At 53.6% G+C, this 19,353-nt stretch overlaps 5 protein-coding genes across 5 annotated transcripts; 2 read left to right on the forward strand and 3 right to left on the reverse strand.

Moving 5' to 3' along the window:
• Positions 1 to 1,728: 1,728 nt before the first annotated feature.
• On the reverse strand, positions 1,729 to 2,796 carry NEUTE1DRAFT_42045 (eukaryotic translation initiation factor 6; the record flags this gene model as incomplete). Its single annotated transcript, XM_009851979.1, has 3 exons — positions 1,729 to 2,275; positions 2,397 to 2,555; positions 2,762 to 2,796. The coding sequence occupies 3 exons, from the start codon at positions 2,794 to 2,796 to the stop codon at positions 1,729 to 1,731; spliced, it is 741 nt and encodes a 246-aa protein (XP_009850281.1).
• Positions 2,797 to 4,160: 1,364 nt separating this feature from the next.
• Positions 4,161 to 5,787, reverse strand: NEUTE1DRAFT_82620 (uncharacterized protein; the record flags this gene model as incomplete). The annotated part of the gene is made up of 2 exons (XM_009852994.1): positions 4,161 to 4,941; positions 4,997 to 5,787. 2 exons carry the CDS (start codon positions 5,662 to 5,664, stop codon positions 4,161 to 4,163), a joined length of 1,449 nt encoding a protein of 482 aa, XP_009851296.1.
• A 1,485-nt stretch (positions 5,788 to 7,272) lies between these two features.
• On the forward strand, positions 7,273 to 8,752 carry NEUTE1DRAFT_122516 (uncharacterized protein; the record flags this gene model as incomplete). Its single annotated transcript, XM_009852995.1, has 2 exons — positions 7,273 to 7,300; positions 7,401 to 8,752. The coding sequence occupies 2 exons, from the start codon at positions 7,273 to 7,275 to the stop codon at positions 8,750 to 8,752; spliced, it is 1,380 nt and encodes a 459-aa protein (XP_009851297.1).
• A 964-nt stretch (positions 8,753 to 9,716) lies between these two features.
• On the reverse strand, positions 9,717 to 14,291 carry NEUTE1DRAFT_122517 (uncharacterized protein; the record flags this gene model as incomplete). The annotated part of the gene is made up of 4 exons (XM_009852996.1): positions 9,717 to 10,752; positions 10,870 to 13,421; positions 13,479 to 13,574; positions 13,653 to 14,291. The coding sequence occupies 4 exons, from the start codon at positions 14,289 to 14,291 to the stop codon at positions 9,717 to 9,719; spliced, it is 4,323 nt and encodes a 1,440-aa protein (XP_009851298.1).
• A 3,557-nt stretch (positions 14,292 to 17,848) lies between these two features.
• On the forward strand, positions 17,849 to 18,646 carry NEUTE1DRAFT_24852 (uncharacterized protein; the record flags this gene model as incomplete). Its single annotated transcript, XM_009851914.1, has 1 exon — positions 17,849 to 18,646. A coding segment is annotated over one exon (798 nt), but the record flags the coding sequence as incomplete, so codon positions are not given.
• Positions 18,647 to 19,353: the final 707 nt, after the last annotated feature.

Raw genomic sequence — 19,353 nt, forward strand, 5'->3', positions numbered from 1 at the left:
GGGGGGGGGCACACCACCGTCCTCAACAGGGATCGCGGGATAGGAGACAGAGCCACGGGCGTCCACCTTTGAATGAACTTCCAGGGGTTCGCTAAGCCGGGACAGGCTTCCACTTCCGTTCCTGTTTTCTTTTCCGTTTTCCGGGGTCGTGAAGAAGCTAGAGATTCCCAACCTTCTTTTTCGAAGCCTTGGCAACCTGACGTCTGCAGAAACCGACAAGGATTCCACCGATTGGTCCGCACCTGCCCCGGCCCGGCATTGCGGACTGCGGCAGCGTGGCACGCACTTGGCAAAGTGTTTTGTGCAATTGAAGTTGCAGCACTTGTGCATCTTTTGAGATCTGGGCTTCAATCTAGAGTTTTTTTTTCCCATGAAGGATTTTCTCATACGCTTCATACACTACACATGTACAACAACGCTGAAAACTAATTAGCCCTAAGCCTATAAGCTGTTGGTTGCGGAGAATTGAGATCGGACCTGCCGATTGACTATCAGACGGGTTCGTGGGTCTGTGCAATTTCGTCGAATTTCACGTTCCTGGAAAATCGACAAAAAAACCCCAAATTGACGTTTCAAAAGAAAACAATATTCCCGAACGATATTTCCACTCATGACTAAGTCTAGTAGTGTAGTTTAGTCTACGCATCTTTTGCCACAAGCTGCATGTCTCTCAACGGTCAGGGCATCACGGAATAAAGTTGCGTGGTTTAAATTATTTTCACCCATCATATACCGAGCCATTTCCAGAAGAAGAAGCAGGATTCTCGAGTGAGACATTATACGTAGCCGCCGTGGGTTGCCATGTTGTTGTGTGTGGACTTGGACTCGTGGTAGGTATTATACGCATTCTATAGCCTCCATTCTATGCATATGGACATGTCAGGTCAAAGTGTTGACGAATGCTGGGTCCCACGAGTCCCTGGAACGGACAGCCACATCATCGTGCATGATGAAACACTGCATCACCGCCGCCCGCTGGCGACCGCCGCGATCGCAACCAACCCTGGCACTCGAGGCAGCATCGGGTGTGGTACATGCCGATGCCGTATTGTGTTTTTGCATGACGGTTTTTTGTAAACATTGATGATGGAGAATTGTCTCAAGAGGCATCTCGCTTGATGTCTGGATTTACATTCGTAAAAGGAGGTGATGATCCCGTCATAGAGCATAGGGGACGAGCTTGGAGTTTCAGTTGGTCTTCTTCACTGGATGACAGGTGAACCAAACAACCCTAACCCTTGGCAGAAAACCGTGCCTTGCCCCAAATCCGAAAGACATTGGTCCCGCGTTCTAGACTTATATGTCAACTTGAATGTTGACTGAACCTTGAAGAGTATGAATACTTGGTGATTATTCTGAATGGCAATGACCATGTCAACTGGAAGCTCTTCCATTCCAGATGGCACTTCCAAAACTCGAAGCAGTCTCGCAATCCAGGCCGAGCCACAACCACGGTCATCTTCACGCATACCCATATCCTCACGCAAAAACGCCAGTCATAGGAACCATTCATTGTGGAAGGAAAGTCGCCTTGTTTGCTCACGCTTGAGCATGCATGTCAGAAACGACCCATTGTCGTTGGTATACCTGACAAGAATCCCGCCTCCTACACATCCATCTCTCGCCTCCGCTCCCTCCCGCCTCACACATTGCCTTCTTTTCCCCTTGCCTACCAAGCACAGATAACACCAACTCCAGAACAAGCCCACAAAAGAAAAACCAATGGATTTAGTAGAAAGACTCGACCATGGTATCCTTGAGGCTGGAGTTGATCTGGCCAGGCGCGGCACCCTCTCCTAACCTGAACACGCTCTCGATAACACTAAGCTCGGGCGCCGTAGTATCGAGACCAGTGACGGCCATCCAGTCGTTGACCACCATGCCGCCGCCAATGACGTTGGAACCTCTGTTGACGGAGCCGGCCACCAGCGGTACCTGGAGCAGGGAGCTGAGCTCGTCCTGGTCCTGGATGGATGTCTTGGGGTGGACGAGGCCACCCTGGTTGCTGAGCGCCATGTAGCTACCGACGAGCACGTTGTCGGCAATGGTCTGGCGGAACACCTCGACGCCGAGCACGTCGGCAATGATCTCTTCGGTCTCGCGCTCCAGATCCGGGTGGATCAGCGCCGTGTGGTCGTTGCACACAATCACGTTGCCCAGGGCCGACAGGCGCTCCTCGATACGTTGTATGCGCACGTCGTCGGGCAGACTGTTGCGCAGATGTTGCAGTTCCTGGTCGCTTGTGGTAGTGGGGACGAGGAGACCTTTGCGGTTACTGTGATTTTTTTTTTTCCGTGGTTAGCTTACCAATGTCTCACATCCAAATTCTCGGTTGCGCCCCCTCCAAAACTTGGGACTAAAAGTTCAATAAAATGGGAGAGGGAAGAAGCGCATACCCAGCTGTCAGGCGACCGATAATTCTTGTGCCGGCAATGGTGGTTCTGCAGATAGGGATAACATCTTGGAGTTCGGCCTCGAAGACGCTGTAAAAGTTCTCGCTGGCACCGACGGCGACCAAAGCGTAAGAGTTTGTTAGTGTGGAAAAGACTCCAACCCTGTGAGAAAACAGACAATGTTAGCGCGTCTGCTACTTGATATCCCGTAGAACCACCCTCTGCTCCCCATTCAGATTTAAGAGTCGCCCTGCTGTCGCGGTGTCGAAGCATGGTATTGATGTCGTTGTCGGTGGCAGGCGGGGCAGATTTTTGATTTTCGCATCGCAATTCCCCATCTCGGGACGTGGAGGCCAAGCAAAACTTACTCGTTGGAGTTCTCGAACTGGGCGCGGACAGCCATGGCTTCGGTTCTTCTTGTGTAGTGCTGCTAGCGGGCTTCCTTTACTTGGTGGGTGAAGTGGTATTCCGAGAGAGACGGAGAGATTGGGGTTATGCGACTGAAGCAATGGAGATGGGAGGTATAGAATGCCGTTTTGCTGCTTTGCGAATGACGACTGGTGGGGTGGGCGATGGAAGGAAAATATAATCTGGATCCATTGAGACTCCAGGCTATGTGTAAAGTGGGGCGCTATCAAATCTGGAAGCTGGGCTGAAGACGGGAACCACACAGCTTTTGGCAGCAGGTACCAAGACCCTTACAGATGTATGTACCAGTACTTAGGTACCTTCAACAACAAGACATGGACGCATACATGCGGCTTACCAACCCAACCTCTCTACTCAAACATGTCCATTTTTGCCATCGAGAATTATGAGTTTGTCGAAATTCTAGTGCACTTGCATCGATACAATTTCATTTTCCATCACCGGTGACTCAGACACTTTAGAGCAATCCTCGTAAGGCTACGCGAGCAGTACCTAGCCACCCTCGGGATGGCAAAAGGCTTGCCACACAGCCCACTATGCTACAGCGACATGGAAGCTATCCTCTACCCGACCCTATTACCGCCTCCTTGAAGCTTGTTTGCCCAATCAGACTTGCAGTGGCTTTCCCATTTGGTATACTACAGCCATTTTCATTATGATTCATCATTGTTGCGATATGCAAGGTACCCAAAGGGGCTCACTTGCGGGGCGTAGAATAGATTGGGGCTTGTTTTCAACAGTTCAACTTTTGCAAAATGTAATGAAGTTGCTGTTGCAGTGTACTGTGTATAAGATCACAGGATCCTGGTGGTATAGATGCCAGAAGCCGAAACACCGGACAATTTATTTTGGCTTATCTTTTTTGTTGGACTCGTCCGCTCAGCTCATACTGAACCCTAACCCACAGAATCACAAACCTCTCCTTGTCAGCCCATGTAGCGACAGGACAACAATGAGAACACCCAAAGTGTTGCTAAGGCAACCCGGTTATCATCTTGGGTTATGAGCTAAGCAGAGGGAACGTATGGCTGGGGAAACATCTGGTTCAGTTGATGAGAAAGCGCACTTTGCCACAGTGCCGTGAGGTACCTCAATATAACCCGCTGATGCCAATCCCCATGACCGTTGAAAGCCATCATCCAAGTACCATGAAGCCGATGCCTTTAAACAAGATGCATTTATATCAAAACTCCAAACTCCCCTGCCCCCGGCTGACCGTCAAGCACTAGTCTCGTGAGACCAGTCTGTTTTAAGACGACTCGAACATTCATATTGCCGACCCCGTTTTGCCGGATGATGCATGCTTTACAAGAACTGATCACCTTCTTTGACTCAGTCTCATTGCAGTGTTTGGGCTGGAAATAGCTGCGGACCAGCAAAACCTTTCGCTACAACCCCCTGAATATCAATGTTTTTGAGAGGGTCAGGATGTGGACTCCACATCTTGAGCAGGATGTACCGCGCGCTCACCGGCGGGTCGAACTTGATGATACACTTGTTCTTGTCCTTCTCAATGTAAAATTGAGCCAGCGGAGACATAAGCGCTCCGCCAACGGCTCGTACCGCCTCCTGCGTGGCCACCTGCGAGGCTTCTCGCGCTCGTTCAAGTTCGGGGGTTGCCGTGTCGTATTCGTTACGCCAACTAGCAGAGGGTCGCGCACGAGTGAGATCAGTCCAGTCCAAACCGCTGGGGTTCCATGGGTCTCTTCCGTCATCACTACTGTCGCTTTCAAAAGGCAAAGCACCAATCCTGTTGAGGGTTCGCCTACGCCGCAAATGATTTTCGTCTCCTTCGCTTTCATCATCACTGCATTCGGTCGTGACATTGAACGGTTGGGATGCGGCCGAAAACTCGGGAGGTAGCGCGGCTGCTGCTTGATCTTCATCATCGTCCTCATCATCATCTATAGTGTTGATCAGATCTGATATGTAATCGCGTCGATATCTCGAGGGGTAGATCCGTCCATCATCGTCGTGTCGGACCGAGTAGATTGTTGGAGTGTCGCGTGATGTCCGTGGTTGTGGATTCGCTGGTTGCTCATACTGAATTTGATATTGCGCTGTACGTTTCAACAGGTCATCATGTTCCATCGAAACAAACACCATGCCCTCTCGGACCCTAGAGACCGGTCAGCAAGGCAATCGAAAGATAACCGAAACAGGACAACACATACGGCTGAGAGTAATGTGAACCAGGTGCTTTGATGACCAACTCTTTCAAGCTGAAGACAGTACCACCGTGATGTCGTAGTATGATGTTGCAGCGATTAGTCCTTGTGCAATAAACCGAAGCGTCGTCTTTCAGGATGTTCTCCGCCACATAGGCCCGTCCATCCCTGAACAAGCCACCATCACAGCTAACGATCTCCAAAAGAAGCGGACCTGGTTCCACCTGGCCGTATTTTCCATACAGAATATTTTTGTAACTTGGCGATACCTTGTCGGAATCCAGCTTCCGTCGCTTTGCGCGCCGAAAGTTTTCTAGTTCTTCCATATCCTCAGGAGGAGTGTTCCTACCGAAGAGCGAAGGCTGTGAAGAGCTGGACGAGTCTTGAAGCTCGCCAGGCGTCACGTAGCTGCGCTCCCTGGCAGGGTTCATATGAGTTCGGTGCCTCTCCATTGCCCGGTCAAAGGGCGAATAACGGGAAGGGCGGCCGTTCTGGCCTCCGGGCGCCGACATGCCGGGTCGCAGCCTTGAGCCAAGCGAACGAAGGGACGGAAGTAAGGGTGGTGTAGGGGCCGAAGAAGTTGAACTTGGAATGGCAGGCGGCAAAAAGCTGCTAGAGGGTTGAGAATCCTGGTTGAATCGCCGGCGAAGAGACCGGTCAGAGCCGGAGGACATCCTGGACCGAGCGAGCACCCTGGAGGCAGCCTGTTCGAGAGCTAGGTTGCGACTGATGCGGTCGTGAAATCTCTCTAGAGCCTCAAATCGTTCTCGGGATATCGCCGTGGGAGATCTCGGCGAAAGGGCATCGGGTTGGGCGTTGTTTTGGTGAGATTCCGAATCCCAGGGCGACCTTAGAGGTCGACTGTCGGACTAGGGTACAAGAGAAAGATGAATGTTAGTACTAAGGTGTAGTAATCGCAGGTAACAAGAGACCAGAAAATATGTCCCTGCAGTGAGGTGGTCTGGGTGTAAATCAGAAGCTTACAGCTTCGAACTGGGCTCATACGCCATATGTCGAGGCACCAGTGCGTGTCGAAGGCGCAGAGAAGCGGCAGGTTTGATAACGCGGCGATATGTTAGGTTTGGATGGGGGCCGTGGAAGCGCATATCAGAAAGGGCAACTTACCATGAAGCTTGAGGGCACAAAGACCAGGGGGGGCGCAGGCGGGGGGGTAAAAGGAAGAATAGAACCCGTCTGGGGCAAGACGGACCAGCCTCCGAAAGATAGGAGTAGCACAGTAGCGCTTGAAAAAAAGAGATGGTTCAAGTAAACAAAAATGTGCAGAAAAAGAAGGCGAAAGTCAAGGGTCAAATGTCAAATGTCAAAATGATCAAGGAGGAAAGAGTGTTGAAAGTGGAAAGGATTGTAGAGTGGCCGATCATCTTGTAGTGTACACACTAGACCCGGCCGTTGCACGGGACACCCTGAAACGAGAGGAGGAGTCAACCACGGGCGGGCAGCTGGGCGAGCCAACACCATCCATATCCATATCCACCGAGAACCTAGGTAGTCTGGCAGGGTAATAGGTACCTTGTCCTTCACTGACGTTGTGGAAGTGTAATTGTTAGCATGTACTTGACGAGGCGCCATAGTGACCTTGAGGTACAAGTACCACTTTAACTGGCGTCATGTGTCGGCATCGGGATCTACGATACGTACGCTCACTGAGTGTAACCCCAAGTTCCCATCCAAACCACAAAGGAAGTGCATTCCGTTCCCTTCTTCTTCTCGTTCCAAAGTTACCTTGGTTGTTGGATTTCAAACTTGATAACGGGTGGCGTTTGTAGGATCCATTGGATCCTTAGCGAAAACATTTCAGAAAGATCCAAGAAGCGCGAGTGTTTGCCGTTGTCCGATCTTACGTATTACTCAGTTTGTTAATGGAAATAGTCAAGTAGAACCGCCGAAATGCACAGGCCTCTTCCACCTACTTTTGCACCACGCGTCTCAACCTCAACACCAACCACCATCCTCAACTTGAGATCGAACGGCCAATAGTCCGGTATGCGCACTGATATCACTGGTCTCGACTAAAAACTCTGTACCCAATTCTAACTACTCTACCGTCAGGATCTAGAAAAGTCAACTCTTCGCCAAATTTCCAAGTTTAATTCTCGGTCCAGGAACCGAATCATTCGCTTGCCCGCGTTCCTTCACCTCTCACCTCAACCTCACCACCTTCAACCACAAGCGCAAATATCACTTGGCCCAAATAAACAAAGGGGTAGTTTTTGTCCCTAAACACAACAACTCAACTGCCACCTTTAGAGCCGTTGCCCATCATGACTACCACCGAGACCAACGGATCTGGTCAAGAGGCTTCCCATTCGGCTGCTGGCATCAGTGCAGGCAAGTGCTTAACCCTCCTTATATGTCAGGAGATAGGTTACGAAACTAACCCCCTCAACAGATGAGATCGCCCTCTATGACCGGCAAATTCGACTATGGGGCATGAAAGCCCAAGAAAAGATCCGCTCCGCCAACATCCTTCTCATCACCATGAAAGCCCTCGCCAACGAGATCGCCAAGAACCTCGTCCTGGCAGGCATCGGCTCCCTGACCATCAACGACCACGCCGTCGTCTCCGAAGCCGACCTGGGCGCGCAATTCTTCCTGTCCGCCGAGGACGGCCACCTCGGCCAGAACCGCGCCGTTGCCGCCAGTGCCTCCCTCCAGCGTCTCAACCCGCGCGTCAAAGTCATTGTCGACACGGACGACATCCGAACCAAGCACTCGTCCTTCTACTCGTCGTTCGACATCATCATCGCCACCGACCTCGACGCCGACACCCTCAACGTCATCAACACCGCCACCCGCATCCACGGCCGCAAGTTCTACGCCGCCGGCTCGCACGGTCTCTACGGCTTCCTCTTCGCCGACCTGATCGAGCACGACTTCATCATTGAGCGCCAGCGCTCCAATCTCTCCACCACCTTGGGTCCAGAGACCAAAACCCGCTCCATCGTCTCCGTCGCGCCCAAAGAACCCGACAACAAGGACTCCCACATCGAGCTCGTCACCAAACGCGAACTCTACTCCACCTGGCTCCTCGCCTCCTCCGACGCCTCCCACCTCCCCCAAGACATCCTCTCCTCCCCGCGCCGCAAACGCGCCGTCACCCCTATTCTCAGCTGCCTGCGTGCCCTCTGGCAGTTCACCTCTACGTTCGGCGTCCCGCCCACCGGGCCCGAACTCTTGACCAACCACACCGCTCTTGCGGCCTTTACGCAAATGTGCAGCGACAAACACAAAGCCCTCGGCTTGCCCGCGGAGACGTTGCGGGCCGAGTTGTTGCGGTCGTTCTTGCAGAACGTGGGCGCTGAGCTGGCTCCCGTGGCGGCGGTGTTGGGCGGGCAGCTGGCGCAGGACGTGATCAATGTGCTGGGACAGACGCAGCAGCCTATTCAGAACTTTGTGGTGTTTAGTGGGGAGAGCATGGAGGCGAATGTGTATGCGTTACATCCCCGCGAGGGAGAGCTGGGCAGGGGACTGTTGCCGGTGACGATGGGGGTGATTGATGCTGCGGCGGAGGTGTTGGAGAAGGAAGGACAGACGACGGATTTGATGGGGTTGGGTGGACAGCATCTTGGGGGCCAGCAGCAGCAGCAGCAGCCTTCGTCTCAGATGGAGGGTGTTGAGCAACAGCAGCAGCAGCAACAGCAGCAGCAGCAGCAGCAGCAAGCTAATGGTGTATCGACTGCACAATCCACGGGCGCTGGACAGCAGCAAGAGCACGAAGGTTCTGGTGCCGGTAACGCCTGACTTTCTCTTCACTTATCAAGTCGATTAGGTACCTATTCGCATTACTGGCTTACTTCCCCTTTTTTTTGTGGCTTGGCTTGGATCCGATCTGGGGTGTGCTTGGGAATCTAGAACGATGCGATGCAGGGCGTTCGTGTGGTAAACTGTAATTCAATGGCTTGCGGACAGACGAGAGAATACATGTATGATGAATGTAGCAACAACTTTTAGACAGACAGACTCATGTTTTCTGTGGATGAAGGGTCACATATCTGGCTGGCTAGGATGACTAGCTAGACTGGCGAAAATATGAACTTGGGTGTTAAGATGGAAACCCCTCTGCTTTATTCCTGCTGAAAGTAACGTGTGGCAATATTCACTCATGAGAATGTCATGGCAGTTACAGGAGTTCTGTGAGAGAGGGTGTGTACAAGATCACCACAATGTCGTGTAGAGAATCAAACCAGACTATGTGTGCAAAGCACACATGATGAATGCTGACTTGCACAAATCGCCAGTGTAATCCATTCATATTTCAATGTATGATGTATCTCAAAGCAACTAATTCTCAAATTTGTATTCCCTGGTTCTTGATCAAAACCTCAATAATGCTTTTATGCTGCCGAACTCCTGTCTTGTAGCAACCGAAAAAAAAGAAAACCAGAACCAAAACCAAAAGGTCAATCAAAGACATCAACTCCATCCTATCCAGCGCAATGTTGGTATATACGCTCCCCACGGTTATTCCCTTCCTTCCTCCCTCCGCTCTTTCTTTTGATATGCGTGAAGCAATGCAAACTAAAAATGCAATCTGTTATGTCGTAGTTTTGGTATTTGGTATATCCAGATGCCCTTTGTCATGGCTCTTTTGGCCTGCGACTCCTTCCTTTCTGATGAAGATTCTTGCTCTTCTTTCCATCTCCAAGATGGACTTTGTGTGGTGTAACCAACTAAACAACCAAACCAACTTTCTCGAGCTCATTCACTAAATCAATCCCCTCCTTTGCTCCTCATTCCCAAGCTCAACCAACTCCATCTCCCCCTTCGAATTCTCCTTGAACTCCAGCCGCGGTCCGCCCCTGTTCCTAAGCCGATAGCTGCTGTGGGCGGGTTGGCGCGGCTGTTCGTTCTCTTTCTTGATTCTAACCCTTTTAGGGCTGGGGCTTCCCTCTTCCTGCTTGATCTTCACTGCGGCTCTCTTCCTTTTAGCCGGGGTCTTGGATGGGGTTTTAGCTGGGCTGTTCTTTGCGGCTGTCGGGCTCTTGCGCTTGGCGGCTGTTGGGCTCTTAGCGGTAACAGGGCTGCTAATAGTGGCGACTGTTATTGTATCCATTATGATACCCTCCTGTTGCGACCTTTGCTGCGGCTTCCGTTGCTGAGAAGGCGACTGTGGCCGCAGCTGTGGCAGTTCCGCCGACGCCGACGATACATCTTTGCCCACTGACACTGGTGCTGCGTCCCGTTTCGATACAAACTTCACTCTCTTGGGACCATTACTGCTTCCTGAGTCCTCGGATGTGGATGCTCTCTTTCTCTTAGTGGAGCTGGAGCTAATGCTGGCCTCCGTTGCTGGGGTGAGAGCGGGACTAGGGGCCGCGATTTCAATTCCTTCTTTGACGAAGTCAGGGCCCTTATCGTCATTGTCGCCGTTGCTATCACTGGCACTGCTGGCACTGCTGGCACTGCTACTGGAAGTGGCACTTTGGGATCTGTTCCGATAAAACTTCTTCATGGCAGACGCGGAAATGACCAACAGGGACCTGTCGGCAGTCCTTACGACTCGAACGGGCTTGATAGACGCTTGGGAGTTGGTGGTAGAATTTTGTGGGATGTCGGCCGCATGAGGATCGAAGGCCCCTCGTGGGATGGGAGATGCTGGGAGAAGAGCGGGCCCCTCAGAAACAATAGCAGATTGTGAAGCAGCCGGCGGAGGAGCGGGCACTTGTGGCGCAATGGGCGACGGGGCAGGCGCCTGAAAAATCACAGGCGGCGGGAAAACAGCTGACATCTTGCTGACAGCCCTCGACGAAGACGAGCCAGCACGAGCACCGGCTGAGGACGGCTTAGCGACGGCAGGGACCTCTTTCTAGGAGGCTTCCTCGGTGGTGCTTGAGGTTGTTGCCGGTGCTAATGCCGACCCGTCTCCGTTGGTGGTGTTGTTTGTGGCCCCGTTGACGCCGTTGGTGGTGGCGGCGCCTTTGGATGAGGTCGGGCGGCTGCTGTTGGCCCCGGGGCCCTTCTTGAGGTTGTTATGGGTCCATCCCCGGATGTGAGTCGGTCCATGCCTAGGGGGCGGCTCAACCGGGGTGTAGTCCTTGATGGCCTCGCGGTAGTCGAACTGAACTGTTCGTAGCTCTTGGCCGTTGGCGGTGTAGCCGAGACGGTGAGGAGGCGTTGGGGCAGGCTCGAGTTTTCGGTATTTGTTAGAAGCGGCAGAGGCCCCGGAGGGAGGAGGTGGTCCAGACGGCGCCGAAGAACTTCCGGGACGTGAACGTCCGGGCGGTGGGCTGCCGGCGGTGGGCATCATCGATTGACCAGGCATCGGTGCCAGCGAGTGCGGTGGAGGTCCCGGCTGGAGCATAGGAGGTGCATGACCCGGGCCGGGCGTAGGCGAAGGAGAAGCCGCGGGGATATGTACGGGGCCTTGCATGGGACCTGGCGCCGGCGCAAGAGGAATCGGGCCGTTTTGGTAGGGTTGGGGCGGCATCGGATAATGATGCATCTGCATCCGAGACGGATGCGGTTCGGCGTGGCCGGGTGGAGGTTGAAGGGACATGCCTTGTAGATGATGCACAGCTGCTTGCATAGGTACTGGTGACTCTTGCGCCGAGTAACCATTGTGAAAGGGCCTGTTAGGCGCCGGAGGATAAAACGCACCGCTATTCGATACCACCATGCTAGGATGGGCCGAAGGCGGGAGAACCGGGCTGACCTGTCCATCAGGACCAGGTGTTCCGTGCATGGGTCGCAAAGCTGGAAGTCCTTTAGACGAAGCCGTGTTAGAAAAGGGCGTTCGGCCAGTGGCAGGACCCTGCATGGAGTAGTCCTGATATTGTCCAGGATGTGATTCAGGAGGCGGAGGATACGCAGAAGGATTAAGCGCTGTCCTCAGAAAATCGTTGGGCCTCGATCCGTCGTTGGGGTGAGGCTCTTGATGGGCATAGACACCATATCCTTCTGGCCGAGGATATTCCACATGGTGATAGTGCTGCGGTCTTTCGAAATCGTTATTTCGAGGCACACCGTTGTGCTGTGATTGTGGTGGCAGGAGTGACGGGTCGATCGGGGTACTCTCCTGATGAGCCTCCGAATAAGTGCGCGGTGGGCCGGACTGCATCCCCTGGTGGTGGTAAGGGTGCATTAGGTACCGCTGCTCTTGAGATTCTCTCTCGGCGACATCAGCAAGGTAGGACAAGCTGGTAGTATCAGCAAAGCCCGTGACTTGCGTCTCCTGAGTAGGGAGTTGAGCAGGTGGCTGCTGGGCGGGCGGTTGTGGGGCCGGCACAGGTGTCGAGTTGTCCATAAGTGCATCTCTGATAGCATCGAATGGCTTGGAGGCCTGCGAGCGGGATGCCGCCGCCGTCCGTTCGGCCTCCTCGTCAGCTGCAGCGGCTTGAAGGGCTCCTTGGACAAAGTCATCAAAGACCGTCGTGTTGACCGGCGAGGGAACGCGCGCGGGCGTGACTGATTGCGAGATCTGGGACTCGATGTCTTGGTCGGGATCGAGACCCCTCAACTCAAGCTCTTGCCTTCTCTTCTGTTCGCGTTCCTCCTTGCTCGGTGCAAGTTCCTTTTCGGGAATGCCTTCCTGTTCGCAAAACTTACGCAAAGCATTCATCAGGTCAAACTTCCTTCCTTGAGCATCCAGCCTAGCTGCCTTGATGGTCCGCGAGGCATGAACTTGTTGCCCCCTTGGGTCGACCAAGACTACAGGCTTCCAACCAGAAACATGAGGCATGGGGGGCTGATCGACGTTGGTGGACGACGACAGAGGAATGCCCATCTTGGGATGGAGGCCATACTGTTTGACAATCTCCTCGTCCAATTCGCCCTCAACCTGGGTAGAATCCCAGTTTGACACGCGGCGATCGACATAAAAGTAGTTGGAGTTAGGCGTCATGTAAAATCTGCCACGCTTGGCTTTGGTGGCGCCCTTGACGGGATCGTTGGTCGAGTCGCGGAAGCCGATCTCGTCGTCGTCGAATTCGAAAATGGGCGGTACCATGATGCGGTTGTTGTGAAACTCGGCACGCTTGTCTTTGCGCTGGATTAGGCGTACCCCGTACTCATCCGGTTCCTCAGCACCCTTGGGAAGAGGGGGATCCAGCAAACTGGGTTCGAACCTTCCGCCCTTGGATGGGGAGAAGGGAACTGGCGATGGAGCTTTTGAGCCGGGTTCCGGTGTGTTGCTTTTGCTTCCCGGAATAGTATCGGTGCCACCGAGAAGGCTGGATGTGTGGGCCTTGACCATCTTGGGGTTGGGTTCGCTCGCCAACTGGCCATCGGCCTTGCGCTTGGGTGAGAGCTGGGAGTGGACCTGATAGGCTTCGGTCATGAGCTCACTAAGCTTCTTGCCCGAGCATGGCAGTTCGTCGCCCTCCTCGTCGCGTTCGGCAAACCTGCCCTGTTCATCCATTTGCTTTTGTGAAATGTCCTTGTGGGTGTAATCTGTGGAAGGGGCAGGGGGCAGCTGTGTAACACTGTCAGTTTGTAGATACAAAAACAAAGGGGTAGCAAAATAGCTTACATCCAAGGGAAGTTTGTTATCGTGAAGAAACTCTAACCTCTCGACCTCGGCCAGCATTGAGGTGTACCATTCCTCACATAGTTCGGCCGTGAGTTGCTAAGAGGTGGATGTGGATTAGTGTTAAGCACTTTGGGGAGCGGTTGCAAAGTGAAGAAGGGGACGATCAGTGCTTACCGTTGTTGACCTGATAGTAGCTTCACGTTGCCCTTCGAAGACGTTCAGGGCCATGGCTTTCTCAAACTCCAGACGACGAGCGCTGGTGGCGATGGTGTCGTCACGGCGCTGGTTAAGGAAGGCCATGACTTCCTGGTACTCGGGCGCTTCCTCGACCATCTTGGGGTTTTCCATGAGAGCCTTTTTCTCACGGGAGCCAATTTCGTCAAGCACGGGCTTGGCCAAGCGGGCGAGTTGGCTGTAAGCCGAACGAAGTTCCATGTTGCGCTCGTAGGCGGCCTGGGCCCTGGTATACTGGTATGCCCGTTGACGACGGCCACGACCCGTGCCCGGCTTGGTCATGGCAGTTGAGGATTTGGCTACTGTGATCTTGGGGCCAGCCTTTGCAACTCGGCCCTTGCCTCTGGCACGACCACCTCGGCCCCTCCCGCGAGTGCCGCCTCTTGTGGAAGCTGGCTTGGGGATGAGGGCTGATGGGGCGGCAATATCGGCAGGCGCCTGCTGGACATGGTTGGAAGGGGTATCATTGGAGGAGAAAAAGGAAGAAGGGGTCATTGTGTTGGTGATGGGCTCATTCTGCGAGTCTGGGGTAGATTGACTGGTGTCTACCAGCTGCTGAGAGCTGCTGGCGTCGTCCATGATTCCATGGACTGGGGAGGCGGGCCAAGAAGGTAAGAAGAAAGTGAGCTGGTTAGTAGTGCCCTGGTGTTGATGCTGGTAATTGTGTGCTGAAAAGCGCGGCAACAAACAATCCGGACGATGGACGGCCACTACAAGAGGGAAGAGAAGAGGCCGATGTATGGTATCTGTGATTGCTGGTTTGTTTGGCGTGTGTATAAGAGGTTGTGGTGTTGTGGTGAGTTCCGGATGCTGGCCTCACTTTTCTGTAAGTAGGTAGCCCGGTACAGATCCTTTCTCCTTATACGCCCCGCGGGTATGTTGGTTGCTAGGTAGGGGTGCGAGCAGTGCTGCCAAGAAGACTGTGAGGTCGAGATAGACGCCCAGAAGAGGCCTCAACAGCAAAGATGTAGAAAAGAAATACCAGAGGGTAGATTGCTGATGTCGAAGAAAAGAGAAGGTTGTCCAAGAGGCAGCAAGAGGTGCAGCAGGGTGAGGGAAGAGTCGAGGTTGAGAAGTATGCGGTTTGGTGGTGGTGCTGCCTCTGGTGGAAAGGGTGAATAATGTTCACTACCTATGTAAAAGTACCCTGCCCAATTTTCGGGTCTGCAGGTTCGCAGGACAGCGGCAGTGAAGGGACGGAGTGAACAGACACTGGACGTCCTACCTATTGTGTCAGACCTTGACAATAGAATAGAATAGAATAACTGTCAGTCACCAACACACAGTCGGGTCCGTCGTCAACCTGAGTGAGGATGGGATGAGATGGAAGGACTGGCTCCTTTGGTTGAGGTGTTGCACATTGGATACTAGCAGTAGGTATCCAATGCTGGATGCCAGGTGAATACAGGTATGGATCCGTGCCTCACAGACCACATACGGGCACACACACAACAGGACCTCACAAGAACGAGGCCCGGGCAATAATCGTCTCGCTGGCCGGGCCTCCCATAGGTGTTTTTAGCCATTCAGCAGAGGGCAAATGGACCACTGCCCTGGCGCTGCAGAGCTTCACTTGCAGGGCTGGCCGGTGCACTAACGGACCTTGGACGCCCTGAGCACAGACCGGCTGCGTCCACGGCCTGGGATCCACCAAGGCCTACCCGGCGTGTTCAGCCAATCACGACCTTCCGTCTCCTGCCCAAAATGGAACTGGTCCCAGCGAGTCCAAGAAAAGTCTCCAACCTGGTCGCCGTCCGGCCATGGGATGTCAAGGTGAAGGCTTTTTTACACTACCATACACCACACTACAGACGACACCAATGTCAAGTAGGTAGAGGTGTCCATGGCACAACACAATAGCAGTGACTACTGGGCATACGGTCAATAAGAACTTTGAGAGTTGAATAGGTAGACTCGTAGTCCCCCTTCATTCTCGTGTTGACCAATAATGCACTTCCATTGAGCGCAATGATTAATCACCGCCTCGTGGTTTCAAATCTTTGCAAGTTTTAGTGACCCTGACGAGGAGGACCCACAGCTGGAATTTAACGTTGCCAAGACTCCGTCCTCACACGCCCGGTTCGTCGTGCATTTCGGAACCAGCACTTGTCGCGAGCATGGACCACACTTTGCCAGGTGTCCAGTCTCCCGCGTGCTTGAAGAATTGCAAATAAACCGTAGTTGGTGTGTTGGCCTCTAGTCGAATCACGGTTGGCTCGGTAGACAATGCTATTTCCAACCTGATCGGCCTTTTCCGTGTAATTTTGTCCCTGCCTGGTGCTGCTCAGGGGGGTGACGAGGGGATCTTGATCAAGATCTGATGTAATGTCTCAGGGCATCGTTGATAGCATCAACTATAAAGACGCGCTTTCAGAATCCAGAGAGGATAGCGGATGCCCAGCAACAAGAACCTAAGCTAGATAGTCGAACAGCGACGGAGGAAGCGGACATCAAGGAACATACACATGACCAGCTTGCCGTGATTACAAGATGATGGTCGGAGCCGACAAATTGATGACCCCCCTCTAAGAATTTTGCTGGGCTTCATCGATACTAGTCTAGGCTCACCGTGTTTACCTCATGTTGCTCATACCTTGAAATTCACCCTCAATGCAAGATGTCATCGTACCATTTGGACCTGCAGTAGGTACCATGCATACCGTATCTAGCGCACTTTTGGGACTGGTGCACTTCTGCTCATTGCCTGTTGCTTTACTTCCGCTGCAGTAAATACTGATTTTTTTCATACTTATCACGGCATCACCGAAGGCTTCAGAGCTGCATTGTTTTCATACATCAACATCCTCAGTTCCGGCTCGTCAGATTTCCAGCTTGTCAATAGGTGGCATCAAGCTCGCAGCTTCCCGTCCCCAAGGTAGAGAGTGAGGACCGGGCAGCTGACATGGGAGCCTCATATCATGCCAAACCATCTTCAAAATAACCAGAGTTACACTCAGGCGAGAAGGCGGAACGCTTCAATATAATGGAAAGGGGGTTCGAGTGAGGCTGGTCATTTAGGGCAAGGGCAGGCAGGTTGACCTCCCAGGCTTGATAACTGAGATGCCCACCGCATGCTGTGCATATTGACTTTTCTTCGCCTCCGTGCTCGTCCCAACTACCTAGCTCCCGTCCCTCGTTCCATAGGAACATAGAGATGAATAGGTGTTCTAGACTTCCATTTCAATCATGGATGATTCCCGATATCAGAAACTCTTGCGACTATTCCACCATACAATAATGTCGCGGCGGCAACGGCACACACAAGGTTCATAAAACAAACACACCACGGGCCGGGCGAGGTACAGCAACCGTTCGTTGTTGTCGCCCCCGTACCTCTCACGTGGGGCCAAGCGCAACCCGCCAGGTCCCGTCCCGGAGCCGCCTGCTAGGGTTCACCTGTGGGCTTTCTCTCAGTGGATAGAAATGGTGGGGCACAGGACTGGACACAGCGGGGCCCATGCACGGCACTCCATGATCTGGTTCCTGCCGGATGGAACCGAACACAAAAGCGGAAACAACCTACCATAGGTAGGTGGTAGAGGTACGTAGAGGTAATTTTCAGCACTCAGCGCGCGCCCTGACATAGGCTCTCTTCAGTGGCACTCCCCCGTCTACCTCAGCCAGGCAATTTCACCCATGCCAATCTCCGTCCATCCGGACCCTGAATTTTTCAATCCCGCCGCGACCACCCCCCCGGCCCTCCGTGCTCCCCCCGAACGCCCGAACCCCCGGAACCCGCTTTTTTTTTTTCTTGCAGCTGGGGTTACTCCAGAGTGCAGAGCAGAGACGGACTGGTCACCGCATCCACGCACTTGGCATACACAGTATCGTAGAAGGGTACTGTAAAGAACAAGGCTGCTGTGCCCCAACAAGACAACATGGGAAAGAAGGGTGGTGGTCGTCTTCTCCAGGCCGCAAAGGCTGCGAAACAAGGTGGTGGTGGTGGCGGTAGCGGTCCACCGGCAAAGAAGCAGAAAAAGAGCCACGGCTCGTCCGCTCACGGCCACGGCCACGGCCCCGCGCAACACCAAAAACAGAAGCAACAATCCACAAAGCCCTCCCGCTCCGCCTCCGCAACCTCCGCAGCCCCGCCCCCGCTCCCCTCTTCTTCTTCCTCGACGTCCAGCTCCACGAACAAGAAGCAACACAAGCAAAAGCAGCATTCCGATCCAACAATACCCTTCAGCCCCGACGAAAACATCCTCCTTGTCGGCGATGGCGACCTTAGCTTCGCCGCCTCCCTGGTCGAGCACCACCGCTGCACCAACCTGACCGCCTCCGTCTACGAAAAGGACCTCGACGAGCTATCCGCGAAATACCCCCACGTGCGCGCCAACGTCGACAAGATCCTCGCCGTGCCTGGCTGCAAGGTTCTCTACAACGTCGACGCGCGGCGCATGGCGCCCTTCGCCCACAAGGCCAAGCCCAAAGACAAGCAGGCGGGCCGGGTCGAGCAGGTCGGCACCATGGACCGCATCATCTTCAACTTCCCGCACGTCGGCGGCAAGTCCACCGACGTCAACCGCCAGGTGCGCTACAACCAGGAGCTGCTGGTCGACTTCTTCAAGCGCTCCTTGCTCTCGCTGGCCCCCGGCGGTTCGGTGATCGTCACCCTGTTCGAGGGCGAGCCCTACACGCTGTGGAACATTAGGGATCTGGCAAGGCACTCGGACCTGGCCGTCGAGAAGAGCTTCAAGTTCCAGGCGAGGGCGTATCCGGGCTATCACCATGCTAGGACGCTCGGGGTCGTCAGGAACAAGAAGGGGGAGGCGGCCGAGGGTGCTTGGAAGGGCGAGGAGAGGCCGGCGAGGAGTTATGTCTTTGTCAGGAAGGATGATGTGCCGAAGCCGCCCGCTCCGGGCATGGGGAAGAAGAGGAAGGCGGAGGAGTCGGATGATGAGGATGAAGAGGAGGGTGATAATGATTGGGGCAGCGGAGAGGATGATTTTGAGGAGGAATTGGATCATGACGCCGAAGGCGAGCAGGATGATGCTGGAGATGCTGCTGACGATAATGAGTGACCGTATCACCAGTTTACTCGCGGAGTGAGGTGCGCACGCCGTACACAGCCCTGGAGTTTATGACGGAATGGATGTGGTCGAAACCCATACGTTGTTATAACCAGGAAGGATGCCGAGCCCCTGACGGGGAACGGGTCACGTTCAAGTTCAGACGTCATCGGGATAGTCGCTTTATAGCGCAGCTCGGTACTACCGTCATTCCAAGTTCAGGATATGGTTTACGAGCTCTGTGGTTTAGGGAGCGATTTGGCACGGGCCTTCAGACGCTTATGAGAAACCGTCCTCCTGCCAGTCCGCGAGATGCTCTGCCTGCTCGATGTAGACTGGCGATTATCGAATGATACGCGAAAAGTATAACGGTGGGTGAAGCATGGTTCAGATCAACCTGCTCAGGCAAGTTCTCTTGAATACCAACTCGTCAACAGCTTTTTGTGATACGGGACAACAGCTTTGTATCCAACGATCACTCCTGGTGGGACTCCGTAATAAACGTGGGCCTATTCTATCCTTGGAAGGAGTCAGGATCGTGCTGCTTGACACACGTAGATATCAATGGTTGTTTCTGGCGGCAGTGCGATACCCCGATTGTTTACCTACCGGTCCTGTCATCTGTACTGTTG

The sequence above is a fragment of the Neurospora tetrasperma genome (genome assembly GCF_000213175.1).
Source record: "Neurospora tetrasperma FGSC 2508 unplaced genomic scaffold NEUTE1scaffold_3, whole genome shotgun sequence".
Classification (NCBI taxonomy): domain Eukaryota; kingdom Fungi; phylum Ascomycota; class Sordariomycetes; order Sordariales; family Sordariaceae; genus Neurospora; species Neurospora tetrasperma.